General features: G+C 45.4%; 3 protein-coding genes and 3 non-coding genes across 9 annotated transcripts; 4 read left to right on the top strand and 2 right to left on the bottom strand.

The window, feature by feature from the left end:
- Window positions 1–163: 163 nt before the first annotated feature.
- Window positions 164–2,589, top strand: LOC105566423. The gene is made up of 3 exons (XM_012020418.1): window positions 164–231; window positions 548–894; window positions 1,887–2,589. The coding sequence occupies exons 2-3, from the start codon at window positions 660–662 to the stop codon at window positions 2,024–2,026; spliced, it is 375 nt and encodes a 124-aa protein (XP_011875808.1). The 5' UTR covers window positions 164–231; window positions 548–659; the 3' UTR covers window positions 2,027–2,589.
- On the bottom strand, window positions 2,561–5,259 carry LOC105566440 (RNA-binding protein 25-like). Its single transcript, XM_012020443.1, has 3 exons — window positions 5,125–5,259; window positions 4,472–4,716; window positions 2,561–3,365 (listed from the first exon to the last, which is right to left on the bottom strand). The coding sequence occupies exons 1-3, from the start codon at window positions 5,257–5,259 to the stop codon at window positions 2,561–2,563; spliced, it is 1,185 nt and encodes a 394-aa protein (XP_011875833.1).
- An 872-nt stretch (window positions 5,260–6,131) lies between these two features.
- Window positions 6,132–18,630, top strand: LOC105566424 (cell death specification protein 2). Of its 4 annotated transcripts, none has more exons than XM_012020421.1 (6): window positions 12,699–12,951; window positions 13,169–13,565; window positions 14,002–14,171; window positions 16,529–16,759; window positions 17,072–17,253; window positions 17,870–18,630. In XM_012020421.1, the coding sequence occupies exons 3-6, from the start codon at window positions 14,063–14,065 to the stop codon at window positions 18,071–18,073; spliced, it is 726 nt and encodes a 241-aa protein (XP_011875811.1). In that variant the 5' UTR covers window positions 12,699–12,951; window positions 13,169–13,565; window positions 14,002–14,062; the 3' UTR covers window positions 18,074–18,630. The 4 variants fall into 4 exon arrangements, with proteins under 4 accessions (XP_011875812.1, XP_011875811.1, XP_011875809.1 ...); XM_012020419.1 differs by having other exon boundaries at window positions 12,700–12,951; window positions 13,987–14,171; XM_012020420.1 differs by having other exon boundaries at window positions 12,700–12,974; window positions 13,987–14,171.
- Window positions 14,888–14,959, top strand: Trnah-gug. The gene has a single exon. It is a non-coding gene; the product is annotated as a tRNA-His (tRNA).
- Window positions 16,296–16,368, bottom strand: Trnar-ccu. Its single transcript has one exon. It is a non-coding gene; the product is annotated as a tRNA-Arg (tRNA).
- Trnam-cau lies at window positions 16,880–16,952 on the top strand. The gene has a single exon. It is a non-coding gene; the product is annotated as a tRNA-Met (tRNA).
- Window positions 18,631–18,817: the final 187 nt, after the last annotated feature.

Raw genomic sequence — 18,817 nt, 5'->3', positions numbered from 1 at the left:
TCCCTATTTTACCGACCGCGGGTAAACTGCCGCGCTCGATTAATCTTCTTTTACCGGCTAAATTATAAATGGACGAAACGGAAAGAAGGGATAGGTCTTCGCGATTTCTCGCGTCTTTTATTTTCTCCCCCCCCCCCCCCCCCTTCTCGCTCTGTCCGCGCGCAATGGTTGCGGGTGCGAGAAGTGAATGCAGAAACAAAATACCATTCCACGTCGTTGATCCAAATTTCGGTACGTCCTGTGTCTTTTATCAATTAGATCGCTCCTGAAATTGAGACGATATCTCGTTACTTCGCCATGGCCGAGGAGCGAGGATCTGGTCATCCGCGGGGCGTGCGCCGACATCGCGCTGCGTTCGATCGTGCATGCAGGTCGAGTTACGCGTCAATCTTGACACGAAAATATCAGATTGATCAAAAAGCTCATTCGTTTCTTTCCTACGAGGCGCCGCGCCCGGGGGGGGGGGGCGTTAAAGTAAAATGACGCGCGGAATCTCGAGGCGGCGATTATTCATCGCCTTTGATTCGCGTTACTTATTCCCAATTAGGTCAGCCGTGTCGGCGCGATACGGCGAGCAGCGTTTCCCGCGGGAGGACATCGAAAGGTCAACGGTGCACGATCTGGTGTACAGATATCTGGGCAAGTGCGCCGTCACGGACATGAAGTCGAGGCACCGAAACTGCGCGTGTAACAAATTCAACAGGCAACACGCGAGAAGGAAAGACATCCACGGGCGCGACGTGGCGGCAATTCGCGCGAGTCTCGAGGAGGAGGTCGGCGGTGACGATTGCGAGCGGTCGCGATCACGCGCGGGTAAAGGTCGGCCTTCTGAGCGCGCGTCTAGGAGCTCGTCGAGGGAAGGCGTCGCTGATTACGCGAAAGCCGTTCGCGATGGTACGTATGAGTTCGCTTGAAAATGTCGAGCCGTTATGACTGAAATGATGAACTCACCGACTTGTATTTTGAACCCTCTTTTTCTCGATAAAAGCGCCTCTAAAAGCGACTTGTAGCCAATCGGAAAGCTTAGACTTTTAGAGCGGCTAGTACCTTTTGAATCCAAATTGATTCTGTAGATTTCATTGTAAAAGATTCTGTCAAAGTTTGAGGCGTCTAGGAACTCTGTACTGAGAAAAATTAAATAGCAAATAATTACATGAAGTTTATGGAAAATAGGAGACACACGGAAAAAACAATGTAGCTGCTAAAACTTAGCAAAATAGGGATAGCTAATATTTTAGTTGTGATAGTTCAATATTTGGCTACTGTGCCTATTGTATTAGGTGCGACAGCAAACGGTTTGCTGTCGTAGCAAAATATTGAGCTATCACAACTAAAAATATTAGCTGTCCCTATTTTGCTAAGTTTTAGCTACAGCAGCTACATTGTTCTTTCTGTGCAATTATTATTGTGTATCAATGAAAAATGATGAGAAAATGTAAAAATTTTGCAGGCAGAGCGAGTAAGACTAATTATTCATACCAATTTAGCCTCGTTAGGAGACTTTTGTTTTATTTAATAATGTTTACAAGAAGTTTATCATTTCAGTCGTAACGGCACACCGTCTTTAGATGTGCCGAAATCGTTAAATCTAGTCCTCTGGAATCTCTGGGAGGAAGAAATAAACAACGTCAGTGTTTTGCGACATGCCTCGGTTGTCAAATTGGTGAGACACCCGCCTAGAGTGTAGGGAAGTCCAGGTTCAAACCCTGGCTGAGGTAACATCTTTCGCAATAAATTTTCTGTATTATTAAAAATGCCAGATATGTTCAAGAAAGCGCTGACGTTGTTGATTACTGCTGGCGATATTGGAGAATCTTATTAGGAAGAAATAAGGTAGGGGCGAGTAAAGTTGATCGTTAACACGCTATTCGATTCCTCCCCCTCAGGACGAAAACGCGCGAAATTCTACGTGCGGGAAGCGCTTTCGTACGGTCTGCAATCCGGATTGTTAATCCCGACCGATCGACGAGGAAGCGTCCTGCGCATCTCGCGACAGCTGGGAGCCATTCCTGTCGAGAAATGCTAGAGAGGATCGGTCAAGTATACTGAGGGTTCTGCGCGAGATCAACAGATTTGATAAATTTAATCGTTGAAGGCACGACGCAATACGGAATTGTAACATTTGTAATGATAATTTTGTAGTCCCACGCTAAATCATTTGTTAAATATTAACAATCATAATATTAATTTAAAATGATAAAGCCGACGATAAAAAAAAGATACTATATTTTCATTTATATCAATTTTAATTCCAAAGTACGTCATTTACTGCGTACCGCACTTATTGTTAACTCGTAAATGGCATTTAACGAATTTAACTGTTACTAAGACGACAACAGACAATTCTCGTATTGGACAAAAAATGTACAGTGTTTATTTCAAATTTAATATCTCTTAAGATTTGGAACAACAAAATCTTGGAGTTATCTATTCTATTTCGAATTAACTATACTTCCACGCCGTATGGAAGTTAATTGTCAAGCCGAGGGAAATAATAACCGGGCTCATTTTCTCAAACTTTGAAAAATGTGTTTGCCCAGTCCTGAACTTCCGACTCGCGTTATCGCCCCCTCCGTCGCTCGCACTCCTCACGACATCGCCGGATCCACCTCCTCAGCTCGTGTTCGCGTGCCGCGGCTCTCCCGCGGGGAACTCGCGCCCTCAGTTCTTCGTACGCGCTATCTTCCTCCGCGTCCTCGTCTTCTTCCCGCGCCCTCTCTCCTTCATCCTCTTCGTCCTCTTCGTCATCTTTCATTTTTTTCTCCTCGTCTTCCTCGTCCTCCTCCACATCGTTGCGACGACGTCCATCCCGCTGGTTCCTAACGACGGCGCGACCGGGAGATCGGATCCTCAAATGTTCATCTGGAGCAACGGCTTCGGCGTCGCAAGTGCAATCCACATCCTCTTCGGTCGCGGTCTCGTCATCTCCCTCATCCGCGCGATGCGCCCTTCGACCTTCAACTCGCGCTTTCTTCGTATTTCTGCCCGCACCTGCAGGCGACGGAGTCCTCGTGAATCCTCTGGAAGGCCCGGGGATCGGTTCCTCGTAAGCGTCACGTTGCTCCGTCCCGATCGCGTCGCGCCGTCGACGATCGCCTCGGACGCCCGAGACGTCGGCATTCAACTCCCTGCCGCGACGGTCCGCGGTATCCCTTTCGTTGGCTGATATTCTGGTCGAGTGAAGACTCGGACCCAAGTCCCCAAGGCGATCGATCGTAGCATCCCTCGCATCATCGACGCACTCGTGTCTTCTCGAGTCGTCTGTCGCGCGATATCTGCAATCCCAGGAACAGCCGTTCCGCTTTGTCCGGATTGCAACGGGCCCGATCAAGTGATACTCGTTGCTCAGTAATTCCATGACATATCTGTTAGAACGGCGCGACTGTTGTGAAAAGGTCTTTTTAAAAAGATTAAGGACAGGTTGTTCCAACCTCTTGGTATAAAGATAACTAATAGTTAAATTGACCGATCTTTGAAGTCCGACCCCGGCAGAAGACTCGATCTCAAGGATCTCGCGATTCCGAGGTTTCAGAAGAGATCGACCTTCCGAAGAAAAGCGTTCACGCAAACGGCAACAAAATAATGTAAAAGTGCCATTTCAATTAATATACTATTGTAACACGTTATACATACGTTTGTCTTGGTTTGTCCTTTAAATTAAAAGGAGATAGACATATAATTTAACTATTAATTTACCAAAAGGTTGAAAAAACCGGCCCTAAATGGGAGAAAAGAAACTCTCCTGGACACAGCAATAAGAAACATCCGCAATGTCAATTTGTTACTAAGCATTATTCCTGAAACTAAGGAGCGCACCGTTTATCGGGATACCAAGCGAAAAGGGAGGAAAGAATTAAAATGTTCCAGCAAACACTAAAGTAATAGTTTTACTTGGTGTTTGCTGAGGTCGGATCAGAAACGTATAACTCTCGGTGACATTTTGCGCCGCGGTTTTGCGAGCCAATTGGATGTACGTCGTATTCTACGATATTTTCAAGCGCTAGAAACAATTTTGTATATTGTACGCGTGGTATTGTAGCATCATATCTGCCGTATGTAATTGGCATCGAAATATCGATCGATAGATGCATCGCCTGGGAACAAGATAAGTCGCGCAATACTAAGCAGTTGCCTCGAACAAACAATTGCGTCTTCCCGAGAGAAAGGGAGGAGTTATTTATTAAACGCTTTTGGATAGGATTTTCTCAAACGCTACATATCTGCATTCTTTCGGCGTGCGTTATAAAACAGCATAAATAACAAAAATAGAAAGGAAAATTATTCACTTAGATAACAAGTTGATCCTAGTTTCGTCATTCGACGTCAAAAGGATGTTTCCGATGATATCTCGAGGTCGAAATGGCGACTAATATAGTCAACTTGCTATCTGGGTGGCACGTGAGAATTGTACGAGTGACGTGTGCACGAGAGACGCGTTGTATCCTTCGACGAAACGACGCCGGGAACTGACCCTTGAGAACAGACCTGTCTCAGCGCGGTCCGCACCTGAGCGTAAAGGTCGCCGTCGTGACGATAATGCGACCGGATGTAGTCGGCGATCTCCTCGGCGGTGGACGTGGACGGCTGGTCCACGTCGCGCTGCAGCGAGCGCATCGCCTCCATCACGCGCAGCGAGAACCTCGACGAGTTCTCCACGCCGCATTTGCATCGCCCGGGCGTCTGCAGCGAGGGGAATTCTCCCGAATCCCGCGCCTCCTTCGTTGAAATCGAGCGCAATCAATCGTGATTCCATTCTAGCGTCGCCAAAAATTACGACGACATTGCGAAACTATTTTCGACGATAGAGCGATATCTTTTTATGCAAAAAGGAGAGATTTAAGGAACTCTGTGATATAATCTTTTCCGTTGGCTTTGCTTTAAAAATCGATTAAAATAATTCAAACGAACGAGAACGCCTTTAGGTCCAAGCAAGATGTTGGTAGCCAATATAATAATATAAAATGAATTCACATTTTAGATCATTATTGGCTACCAACATCTTGCTTGGACCTAAAGGCGTTCTCGTTTGTTTGATTTATATTGTAATGGTCCTATTTAACTCTATTTGTTTAAAATAATTGTCGCGCGAATAATGAGAAGTATTCTTTGCGTGTATAGCTTTACTTCTTTAGGCGTATCATTTAGTTCCTCGCAACCTCCTGGACAAGTCTCGGTTTGTGTCACGCCGAAATCGTTTTCCTGATCTTCATCTAGAATTTCGTCGACTATCGCGTTGACCTTTTTCTCGGTTTGTCTCATCTCATCATCGATTTTATCTATCCGAAAGGTTAGTGACGAATGTCATCGAGACACGCGCACATGTCTGAAAATCGTTCTAGATAAGTTTCGAACTTCTTGAAGCCCGACCCCGGCAGAAGACTCGATCTCGAGGATCGCGCGAGTCTGAATTTCAGAAGACATCGACCTTGGAGTGAAATCTGTTTAGTGGGAAAATTGATTGCCAGGTCGTGTAATCGTCGCGAAAAAAGATTTGTGATTGAATGTGGACGTTGAAAACCTACTAGCTCATAATAGAGGATTTTCCTCTACGTATCGTATGATATATAATTAAGTGCCGATAACATTTGAATTTGTAAACTGCGTATGTTGAAATTAAGAACTTTACGCCAATTGAGACCCACGATTCCGCGTGTAACCGGTGCGCAGCTGGCGCGTTAACGCGGAAGAATTTCAATAAAGCGGACTCGCGGTCCCGGTATCGATTCGCAATCGAAATAACGCGACGGGAAGGTGCCTACGGTCAACGGGCGTGAATAGGTGTGTAGAGAGAAAAAAGTAGGAGGAGCGGCCGACCTGGCATGGGCGGTCGGGACGGAGTGCATGCGTGAAATATTAATAGAGCGGGTACAGTCGGCGAACGTGACTGCGCTGCCGCACGCGGAAGTGCTTTTGCGCGTCGTCGGTGTACCGCGATACGCCGCGTTCGGCTTCCTCGGCTTCGAGTCGAGGCCAGGTACTCGCGTTTGTGTGTACAAATTGCCGGTGTAAAATCGCCGTTCCGCGAAAGACACGCAGCGCAATAGGCGATAGGCACGTCGACGCGATATGGATCCGATAATAATAAAATTGTACACGCCATCGCTGTTATTTTTTGTTTCAGAATAATCGCAATCTCCCCCTCTCTGCCTTGGGACAACAGTAAAAGGATCTCATTCATAGTTCCCGTCGATTTGCCTGTGTTGACGTACCTCGCGGAGGATCCTCGCGGAGAACCGAAAGAGCGTGAGATAACTGGAGAGCGAAAGAGATGACGTTTCATCATGAATCGATGCTGCTACAAATAATGTTGTCTTTTATGATTTCTCGATCTCGTAGAAATCATCGCGATTGTATTCCGTATAATGTAGAACTAGGAAGAAGGCGAATCAGAGTATTTAGGCCGGTATTCATAGTCAGATCTGATATTCAAGACCGCCTTGAATTTATCTAAAGATGCTGTATAGCCCATGTCAGACTACGGATTGAGATTGAGATTAGATTGAAATATGGCCAATCAGAGTAAAGTTTACTAATCTAAAGTTTCGTGACTTTTACTCTAATTTCAATCTAATCTCAATCACAATCCGTAGTCTGATACGGGCATATGGTCGACATTTCACTCACTATGGAGTATCTAAAGATGATCCTAAGACTGTCTTGAATATAAGATCTGACTATGAATGCCGATCTGAATTTACGGATTCCATGAATCGGACCTGCATCCATTCTGCGACCACCGATTTCAATTCGTAATGCGATTCCAGCAAACAAGCTGACATTATTTATCAAAATGACGACAAGTAACGTCATCGTGTTTGCCGGGATGTTACATAGAACCCGCGTACACACATTATACATATGCATATTTGATAATATTTATATCGCAGGAACATTTACAAATTGCACCCCCTTCATTTTTCTCGCAATAAAGTCTGCCTATCAGTGCCTCGGGAAACGGCTCGCGGTAAAAATGAGATTACGCGAGCGGGTGGAATCGGGAGAAGAGGCGAGACCCGGCGAATCGGGCTCGGGCCGGCACCACGCTCCACTTTTTCCTCGCTCGAGGGGACGACGCCAGCCGTGGGTGTGAGCGATCCCGCGCCGTTGTTTCGCGCCGTTTCCGATAAGAACGACGTTAAGCCCGGGCTCGCCAAGAATTACCTGGACGAGTGCGCGGCAGGATAAGAATACCGGTGCCGGCGCGGTAAGCCGCAATTTGCCGGCGGCCTGGGAACCGAGGGGCTGTAGGTGGGCCTGGCGCGCTCCAACGGGGGCAAACAGTCTAAATGATTAAGCCCCCCTCCCCCCGGTGCCCCTCTTGTAGCTGCAGCCGACGCCCGAAGCGCGTTAGCTCTCTCGTTCGCCAGCCGACTCTTCTCAATCGCGATCTATCGCTCTCTCTAAAGATCAATCAGTGGATTATCACTGAAAACGGTAAATAGTCACTGATTTACAGTTATATAGTTAAAAGTCAATCGGTGGATTATCACTGAAAACAGTGAATAGTCACTGATTTACAGTTATACAGTTAAAAGTTAGTCGGTGCTGAAGAGATTTTACTTCATGGGCAATAAATTCATGGTGGAATCAACTGATGATTCCTATTAATTTAACAGAAGGAGACTTTTCTCTACTTACAATTGTAAGTCAGTGACCATTCACTGTTTTCAGTGATAATCCACTGATTGACTTTTAGAGAGCGACCTGCCCTTAATCATCGATCGCCCGGGTGCTGTTTCGGAAATTGGCGGTTTCTCGAAATGTCGCGGAGGTCCAGCTTTGATCTGGCTCGACGAGTCGCTTCTTTCATCGGTACGTAACACGCCTGGCACGTCGAGCGCGGGCATTGAAGTCTACCCGCGCGAATCCTCGCGTCAACTCGATGTCAAGATATGTCTCGCGTCGCGATTATTTTCCGTCAATTTTTAATCGCTTATATTTTACGATCTTGAGCTTAAATAGATACTCACGAGCCTCTCGGATAAACGGATAATCCTTTCGCGAAACTTTCATCGACCCAATAACGTTTCGAGAATTAAACGCCGAGTTATAAAGGAATTAAGCGAAAGCCGTGGTATACTTTGATGAATTTTCCCCGCCGAAACACCGCTAATTAGCCAAGTCCTGATAACGATTCTGCGGCTCTGAGTGGGCGCGGAGCGAGCGCGAGATTATAAATACCCGCCGAAGCCGCAAAAGTATAAGAAAAGTTTAATCAGGACTTGGTGGAGGAGAAGGAGGAGGAGGAGGGCTAAAGGCGGGAAAGAAGGTAGGAGGGTGGGGGAGCGTCCTCGTGACGACTTGATGAGATAACTTTGCCCAAGTTGTGAAACAACGGGCGTCACGATACGTGACTTCGTGCGAGGGTGAAAGGAGAATCCCTGCGCCCCGCAGGTGCAAGGAGGGGCGGGGTGGGATGACGGCGAAACGGGACTAAGGGGCCAGACACGCGACCACCTTGGATACCGCCCTGTCCTGTGTTGCTGAGGTGTACGACGACGATCGTGTACGACGTTCGCGCTGCGTGAGAAGCGGCCCCCTTACGTCTCGCGCGGCGAAACGGAGCGCATTTTTGCGTGCGAAAACGCCTGTAAACCCTCCACAGCGCTGTGATGCGGGGCGCTAACAACAGCCCGCGGGCGATACCTCGCGTAAAGGCGTTTGACACCAAGTACCAACGTGGAAGCGTAACATGAAAAATAAGTAGGATGCGCTGCGTGTCACACGTGTACAGTCTTTCACGATTATAAATTAATGTTCCAGGAAGAAGAGAGTGCGGCGAACGTTAAGTAGGGGCGAACGACCTGGGCGAAGTGAAAAATCGCTGGAATTCTCGATGCATGTACAAAGGATACGTCCGCGCGTACGTCGCGAGCCTCCGGGGAAGGACGTCGATTAGACCGATTACCGCCGGGGCCGCCGGGGGTGGGCTCGGGGGTGCGTCCGCCAGTTCGCCGGCTCATCACGTGACGTGATGTCACGTTACCCGGTGGTCGTCGACAGGTGTTCGGGTTCGCACGACCAGGTCCGATCGCGAGCAAGGAGTAAGCGCGGAAGCGCGGCCCGTTATCGGCGTAAATCCAGCCACATAATGGTATAAACGAGCACATCCGAGCTAGACGGGCGACAAGAAGCGCGCGCTCATAACGTTAATGTCCTCGATCGATCTCTCCCTCGGCGAGGGTGGATTTTATAAAAATGTACAGAAGGCAATCAACAAATGCGAACACCTCTCGGTCCGTCAATCCTGACGAAGAAGAGTCGATCAGACGCCCAAGGGGAGAAAGATCTCGCGGGGTGTCCGGGCAAGGGAGAATTTAGATTCCATGATAAATCGCGTCTCGTACAAAGGATTTCATGTATACACAGAAGCGACGGTGGAAGAGCGACGTTACTCGAACGTGCGTTTAATTTCTCAACGCAGCGAGCACATGAGAGGGACACACGATTGTTTCGAAGGCGCCTGTAATTGCGGCGCCGTGGGATCACGACCACGTGGCCGCCGGTGATCCCCCGCCTCGCCCTTCCCTCCTCCCCGCCCGCGTCCACCTGAGGCTCGTCGCTCCCTTCCGCAGTAAATTAGATATTACGATACTAAATGACGTTATTTAACCCGCCCGTGCGTGCGTGCGCCCGGCTCCGTGGAGTTGAATTTATGCGGGTCTACGACATTGTCGCGCCAACGTCATGCAGGTGCGCGACTGACTGAGTCGCTCGCCGATCCTCACCGTTGCGATTAGCACGACTTCCATTTGAGTACGCCCGTTACACCATGCAGTACGAATTAAAAAACAGTGATTTGACCTAGCGAGAGCCTAGAATACGTCCAAAAGAAAGGCGCTCTTCATGCCACTTCGAGACATTTTACGTCCGGTTGTACCAACGTCACGTAACTTTAATTTTAGCTTGACTCGCAAGTAAACCTACCTACCCAAGTGGGGACACACCGATTTTGATGAGTGTCGAATATGTTGTTTTTCAGCTCAAAATAAGGGACATTTTTTTATACGTGCCCATACGCACTTTTAGGCAGTGAAATACCCCTTTGAAGAAATTTTGATTTTCTCTTTCGGGGCGATTGACGAAAGTGTAAGGTTTCTAAGGCACGGTTTTTCATTTTCTGTCAACTCTCCATCTTTCTCTACGTTATTATCTAAGAAGAGACAGGGAATCGACTAATCTCTGGTCAACAGTTAAGCAGAAAATGAAAAACCGGGCCCTCAAGAAAGAGAAAAGCGGATTGAGCAAAGGCGAAAGTTACGCGACGTTGGTGCGATCGGGCCTTAAGCTCTTGTCTCGATCAGTTATCCAGCGCGTGGAATTGCGAATCGCGAAGGTCGAAGGATGCGGAGACACGATCGCGAGGCGAAAGTAATCGATCTCTTGACCGTTAATCGCGGGCTAGAGGATAATTACAGGACGGGCGGAGCTGCAACATTAATGAGAACGAGCAGAATGGTGATGGGGGAGGGCGGAGAGATCGCTCGGAGGGGAGGAGGGGCAGCGATCTAGCACGCGCCGCCGGCTAATTTACTTCATAATAATTACCGGCGGCGCATTAAACATTCGTACGTAGGTAACGTGAAAGTGTCAGGTGCTGACTGTCCCAGAGGCAACATTAGAAGGCAATGTGTAGCTACTGTACTACGTTACGGGCGGCTACGTGGCCGGGGTCTATTGCGAGGCGCGCGTGTGTAACGTGTAACGCGCCTCTCCGCCTCGCATGTGTAAGACTCGCACCTGCATCGCCGCCCGAGGTCTCCCAGAAGGACGAGGGAAGAAGATCGTAATTTCTCTGAAAATAGAGCGGCCGAAGAATCGCGTTAACTCGCGCCCGCGCCAAAGTTTCCGGAATTTCTGTTACCGATTCGATCAAACTTGCCGCGCGCGGTTCGACCTCGCGCGATCTCTCGTGATTTTTCCACATATTTTTCAAGTCCAAGTTACTTCCGAGTGATTCACAGGGAGAGTTTTTTTCCCTACCACACTTTGCAGTTTCTCTCTTTATAAACTCTGCGCTCGCAATTCCCAGAGCTTTATCGTCGGTCAACGCGTGCAGCACTTGCAATCAGTAATTATACTAGTATTCCTTTTCTCCCCTTTTCTTTTTATTTTTATTTTACTGCTACCCGTCCCTTTTTCTCTCTTAAAAAAAAACTCACACGTGGGACCCCTTGTAGAAATGTAAGCGAAATAATGACTAGAAAATTACTGTACATCAGTAATTTCTATAAATAATTCAATTACTGAACTGTAGTAATTATTCAGTGTTTCCTTCGTTTCCAGTTGTTACATTTCCGTAAGGGACTACAACAAACGTATGTTACGTTATTCTCTCTCTCTTCCTTTCTTCCGTATTAAATGCGACGAAGTGTGCGTACGCGATGAGGAATAAATGACGAATGACTTTAAAAATTATGCATGTCATAAGAATTACAGATCGAGGCCGTGTAAGATGTGTATGGACGATAAGCGTCGGCGATCAGTCATCGCGGGGCCGCGACGTGTACCGTCGAGCGATGAACCACACGAATCGCAGATAATACAAGCATAATGATTGGAAGATCAGAATCTCTCCGGTTACCTGAAATTGCGGCGCTGGTCGTTATTCTTTCGCGACAATGAATATTTTATATCGCGCTATAGCGCGCCTTCATTACGGGCTAAATTTGTAGCCGGTATACAGAATCAATTTTGAATATAACAGTTCTACATGTGAAATGAATTCTACAGTTTCCCCGGCGAATTATTCCGAGAGAAGGGAGAACTTTTCCACTCGTTCGCTCGAATTACGCGAATTTACGTGCAATCGCGTAATTGCGATTTAATACGAAATTAATATCAATCAATTACAAGTGTAAACGCCTTTAGGACCCGGCGGAGGATTATCATGTGAATCCGTATACCGTATTTATTCCATCCTGTTCTTCGTACCGTTACAAACTGACAACCACAGGTTTTTCGTTAGGTGGAATCATTAGGCTTGTTTTCTGTTCCTACACTAGTGAACTAGTGCAATAAATTGGAGTAAGACAAGCATATTTTTTCTCATTCTAGCTTACTGCACTAGTTCACCAGTGCAGGAACAGAAAACAAACCCATTGTCGTCGGTGAATTCACGTGTTATAAAATCGCACAGCGATTTTTCTAAATTATCTTAAAATGCTATACATAGCATTTATTACGGTAACCCCCACCCCCTCCCCCGTACTAAAAATTACAATTCTTATTGCGAAAAATAGTACCTCAGCCAGGCTGAAAATAAATATCATTTCGCTCGAAATTCGAATAAGATGTGTTTAACGCGAGGCGTATTTTAATTCGTTAATTAGAGAGGCTCGGTCGGCTCTCGCGATCTCCTCGCAACGTTGCCGGAGGTAATGACGCGCCAGGGAAATAAATAGTAACGCATTAATATCCATTAGTATTGAAGAGCACGAGAACATTATATGGAGCTCTTGTCGCTGGTTATCTACGCGCGTCCTTTCGCACAATCGTACTCACGTGACCTATTATGTGCCGCGGATTGCAGATCTCGCGATACAGTGATAAAAGGCGAAAGAGTGGGGGCGGGGAGAAAAGGGGAGCGTATCGGCGTGTCGCGATTGGTCGGGCTGGTCCGCGCCCGCATTTCGCTCTGACCAACGGGCGGCGACCGCGATGACGGCGGCGACGAATCACCCGACGGCACGACAATGCGCATGCACTCGGGGGCGGGGCGTTCGATTCCAGTAAATTCCCTCCTTCCCCCTCCCCCGTGTGTACTTCGTGATCGCGATGCTGCAACACGTGACGTGACGCGGCGCGTTATCGCGCTTGATGAGACGAGTGTCCGATAGTCGGAGCGAATTGCTAGTTCGACCGCCGCAGAAGGTTCATTACGGGCAATATCGAGACTCGCTCGTGAGGAAGCTCGGATCGCCGCGCGATTGAACCTTCGAACGACTCCGAGTACTTCTTAATATTACAATATTGTAGAGAAGTATATTTAAAGTCACCAGTGATGAATAAAATAGAAATAAAACTTCTTGTTGATTCGACTGGCAATATAATTAGTTAAATTAACAAGAAGTCTTATTTCTATTTTAATATTGTTTCGATCGAGGGACGCGACGAGCGAACGTCGGATGCGGAAAAGTATAAAAAAGTACAGAACGTCGAGTTTCAGATCCCACAAACGACCTCGATCATGTGTACGAAAGACTGTGTCTTGTCTATGTGTGAATAGTGAAGGAAAAAGTCAGGCCATAACGCAAAATCGTTGCCGGAGAGATTTTGCGTCAACGAGGAGTTCGTCGATGATGTATGAAATATCGAACTAAAAATCCTTTACTTATTTCGACTGTGTTTAATGTCCTCATACAGCTTCGTGGATTTCTGTACGTAAATTACGCGTATAAATAGTGACGTACATCATAAAACGGACAAACGGAGTACATGTTGCCGAGACGAGATTTCGTCGTCGTGATCGAGTATGGTGCGTCGAACGGAACCTTCCGATCTCACGAGAGATGCGATTGTCGCCGGCAGCTGCGGCGCAAATTATGCCTGAAGCGACTCTCGAGGTTTGGGCTGATTTCAAAGATCGTGCATTTATGCACCCTAGTAGCACAATATGTTGGCACAATACTGCAAAATAATGTAAATCTAGTATTCCCAATATTGTAAGATAAGTGCCTTCTCTTATTTAGCCAATGTGTCTATTTAGCAATATTGGTCTAATATTGATACAATATTAGACTAATATTCTTATTACGTTGGTAAATATTGGCCAATGCACATCCGATATAAATCTAATATTATATAATTGTTGTCGTGCAATATTTACATTTATTCCACGGCCAATATTGGCTTTACGTTGGGCAATATCGGCCAATACATTTCTAATATAACCAACATTGGACCAATATTGAGCCAATGTTTAGCCATTGCACTGTGCTGCTAGGGTGTCTGCGTCACAATGACGCCTGTTCTTTTCTAATTAAGGGCTCATCGTTCAAGGATCGAAGAGATGCGTAAAATTCACCTTGACCTCGCGCATTGAGAAATTACCTTTCGAGAAATGAGTTCGCACTCCCATGCGAGGACGTTGTGCACCGGAAATCCGGTCTCCGGCGCATTCTCGGCGCTGCATCTCCTGCGGAGTTACAGCCTCTTCGCTCCGAACTCGGGTGCGTAGATGCAACGTACCGGGGAAACAGTTTTCATATACATAGAATCCTATACAAATTATGTTCACATACATTTTTCTTTGTCTTGCGTAATCTGTGCGTGTACAGGAAAAATAATAAAAGTTTTTAAATCATTAGAAAGAATAATTTTCGCTTTTTTTTTGGTTTACAAAAATGTGGTGTTTGCGGCAGTTTTATCCTTTGTGAAAAAAAAAATGTAAAAGTGATTTTTCTAATTATTCAAAAAATGTTTTTACTATTTTTCTTACATATACGAGTGGAGATTATACAATCGGAGAAAGAAAGCATATGGACATATTTTGTACGATTATATATAAAAAATTTCTTCTCGTGCGCTATTCTTTTATTCTGTTCGATATAAACAAAATGTCTTGCGTAAAATTTCACCTTTGCTAGCGCGCGAGTGTCTTTTTTGCCCCAATTTATCTTACAAAACATTAACAGAGATTTCACAATTATTCGTGCTGTATACGTATCACTACACGTTTTCCTTTTCACGCGATATACTTTCCTTCTTTTTAGCTGTGCTTCGTATTTTTGCATTAATACTTTACGATACAGAGATATTTTCGATATATCGTGCGATGTCCTTTATTTGTCGCTTAAACTGGTCCTCGTTATGCACAAGTGAGCAAGTTGACCGATATATAGATTAATCTTGGACACTTTCCAACTCATTCTCGAATCCTCCAGTAGCCGTGATCGTCTAGTGGTTAGGACCCTACGTTGTGGCCGTAGTAACCCAGGTTCGAATCCTGGTCACGGCAATGCGTAAGCATTGTCACGGTGGAGGTTTTTTTTTCAACAAATTTTATTTTTTATATTTTTCCACCGATACTCATGACCATTGGAATATATATTAAATGTAAAATGTTATATTAAATATATAAAATGTTATATTAAATTTAAGCGGTTTCTTCGAGTGACAAATTCGCGATTCGGGCGAGTTGAGCAATTTATTCTGAAAATGTAAAAAGTTAGAAATAATTATATAACGATTATCCCTACAATTTCAAGTGTACACTTTGAGTCCCGCACAGTTTGCGCTGCAGGCTGCAACATTATTTGTTACTTGTGTAAACGTATTAAAATAGATGTTGAGAAACGGAGTCGTTTCCCTCGTTAAGTCAATTTGATTTTTGCGAGCGCGCGTCCTCGTTACGAACGGCCGTCTTATTCGCGGCATCGCCATTACGCCGGTGTTTTCTTCCCGAAAATTGCAACTCCGGTTAACGAATCCGAATTTTACGACCCGGCCTAATAGCCGCGGAGCAATTCGCGCGGACGCTTGCACGGTTTCGCACGAGCCAACGAGCCCAGCGACGCTGCATGGTCGTTGGCATTAGCATCACGACATTTCGGACCCCGATATTTCATCGTCGGTAGCGTGCACACGTGGCCGTACGGGGTAAAAGTTCCAACTCCGCACCGGCAAAGTATCCAAGTGTCAAATAAATCTTGCATCGATCAAGCGAGCGAACAAACGCTGCGCTTCACATGCGCGGCTAATTAATCGCGGAAACGAAGGAGGGAAAGAAGCGAGTGTTCGCTGCAGCTTTATCGCCTAATGTAAGAGCTAATTTGTATAGAAAGTTGGAAATATTAGACAAGAAATTAATGGAACGTTGCGTTATACGGGAAACGGGTATATCATGTTTCTCGTTGCGTGTATTGAAATTAATTTTTATATGATAAATGATATAAATTAAATTACGCGTCAGAATTAATTTCAATACATGCAACTGCAAATATGATATATCCTTTCCTGTGTAACGCAACGTTTCATTGATTTATTGAAATTAGTTTTAACGCGTAATGTAATTAATATTACTTATTAATAATTCAAACCCTGGCTGAGGCAATATATTTCGCAATAAACTTCCTGCATTGACCGATAAATTAACAAATGTGGGCAGCTGTGATCGAATCAAATTTGAATCCTTGATTACTTATTACGTTAAAATTAATTTCATTCGTCAATTAATTTTACGCAATGAAAATCTCTCGTTGTCTAAAATGTTATTTCCACCTTGCCTTTTCCACATACGGTTTACGATATATTATTTATAATATACATCAAGTATAAAAAAAAAATTATTAATGTACCCCTGGTGGGACTCGAACCCACAATCCCCGGTTTAGGAGACCGATGCCTTATCCATTAGGCCACAGGGGCGGTCGGTGGAAACGTCTCTAAACCCTATAAACCTGACCGCCCAGCCATTTGATTTTTTTCTCCCCTTAAACTTAGCGATACGAAATAACCGAGAACACAATCGATCGAATGCGCGGGTCCGTTGGAACAAAATCGATAAAATTGCCGTTTTTGTTAGCAGATCTGTGCAGGTACGAGGCGTACCCGTCTCGGGACTACAGCTTCGTCGAGCCGGATATTTTGTCATCGAGTTCCGTGCCGGCGGATTCCCGGTCCTCGCCGTTAACGTCCTCCTCCCTGTCGGCGACGCTCTCGCTCCCGGGGACTCTGCTTCAGCCACCCTTTCTAGCGGCGATGCCACCCCTGATACAATCCCTGAGCGTGCCGCAATCCTTCTCAACTTCCTCCGCAGGTAAGCCGGTCTTTTTTTTAACGGTTTAACGTCCGATCCACCCTTTGTACGGTCCTCCGATAGTCATTTGCATAAAGGGGTTTTCTATTTATCCATTGATTAATAGCATGCCAGTCAACCGCCTCGGTAGCGCAGTAGGCAGCGCGTAAGTCTCATAATCTTAAGGTCGTGAGTTCGATCCTCACCCGGGGCATTATTTTTTTTTCTTCCGTACAAATCGTGCCGTACGTCTTTTCTCGTCGCGCCTCGCGATAATAAGCGGTAATGATGCGTTTTTATATTTTATTATTATTTTATGCGTGGCTGAAACAGGTGCTATGAACCGCCACCACTTCGTCCCTACAAATGGCATAACTGCTCTACACAGAAGACCCAGAAGCGAGAAGAAACCGATCCCGGACGAGCAGAAGGACGAGAAATACTACGAGAGACGTAAACGGAATAACCAGGCGGCGAAGAAGTCGCGGGACGCCCGCAAGATCAGGGAGGACCACGTAAGGACGCGCGGATCGATCTCGGGGCCGCGCGGCCTCGACCGAACCGCGATTAATTCAACCGGCGCAATCGCGTCACAATATCTCGGTTCTCTTGACAAAAAAGAAGGATCTTATTTTCTTAGGCCCGTATTCTGAACCCCCCTAGTAGCGCAATATTGGGAAATAATGTAAATCTAGTGTTCCCAATATTGATCCAATATTGTAAGATGGACGCCTTCTCTTATTTAGCCAATATGTCTATTTAGTAATATTGGTCTAATATTGTATCAATACCCTGCCGGAAATAATTCTACAAAATTCTACAAAAAAAACTATAATATAACTGCCAGAATCTAAGAAATTCTATGTAAATTTACAAAGTGTTATAAAAATCAACATGAAAATGTTAGAATTGGAACACTTTTGTTAATTTTTGTAATATTCTACAAGTAAGCTGATGTTTTAATTCTTTAAGATTTTGTTGTTTCTCAAATTTTTTAAACTAGTAAAAGGGGTTTCAGAATACGGGCCTTAACGTTCAATTTAGCGAACGAGGTAAAGGGAATTCGACAACGCGCTGTAACAAGTTCGACGAGTTTCGTGCGTTCGTGCATCTCTTTGTCTCTTCTTGCAGATCGCGCTGAGGGCGACGATGCTAGAGCACGAAAACGCGATCCTGAAGGCGCAGATAGTGACCTTGCGGGAGGAGGCGCAATCCTTGCGGCATATGTTGCTCAAGCAACACGCCCCGGCGATACAAACGATCGAACGATCGCTCTCGTCGATGACGCCCGTGACGCTCTCTCCTCCGCACACGAGCGCGAGTCTGGATTGTTAATTCACGGAGATTCCTCTGAAAAGCTGAATGTTTATGTACGGGAGACTCAAATCCGATATGCAACTTATCGCGCCGACGAACACGCCTGTGAAAATGATCCGTACGTCTTTATTTGTGATCGATTCGTACCTCGATTCAAGTATCTCTCACTGATTGTGAGTTACGCAAACAGATGACCGATTCTATATCTGTTTCTACCAACGTGGATTAATTTTAATCTTGGGCTGGTATTCCTAGTCAGATCTTGTATTCAAGATCGTCTTAAGATCATCTTTAGATAAATTCAAGACGGTCTTGAATATAAGATCTGACTATGAATACCGATCTTGGTTTACCTTTGAGAACTAGAAAAAGATAAAAGCGAGTTAAGCCGAGATTAATCTACATATATTGGTAGAAATGGACATTAGATCAGTTTCGGAGATTAGGATAGAATCCGAGGAGAGCTCGGAGATTTTATTTATTGTTGGAATTATTATCATCCATTTTAAGTGTAATTATATATGTATAATTGTTGCTTGAACGCTAATAAAAAGAGATGATTCAAGATGTATAAACCAGCGCGGTCTTATGCGAAATCATCCGGGAAATTATTTCAATATGCTCGTGGAAGTAATCCACGAAATATATGTCGCATTTCTTTTTATTGTAGAAGACTCGGCTGTCGCGTTTCTCCATTAAAAATACACTTACCAGACATTCAACGGCGTTTCTGTAAAAATATCAAAATCTTCAGCAACCAAC

This window comes from Vollenhovia emeryi, unplaced genomic scaffold (assembly GCF_000949405.1).
Source record: "Vollenhovia emeryi isolate VEMERY1.0 unplaced genomic scaffold, V.emery_V1.0 DF939145.1, whole genome shotgun sequence".
NCBI lineage: Eukaryota > Metazoa > Arthropoda > Insecta > Hymenoptera > Formicidae > Vollenhovia > Vollenhovia emeryi.
The sequence above is the reverse complement of the archived record's forward strand: the minus strand, read 5'-3'. Positions and strand labels throughout refer to the sequence as shown.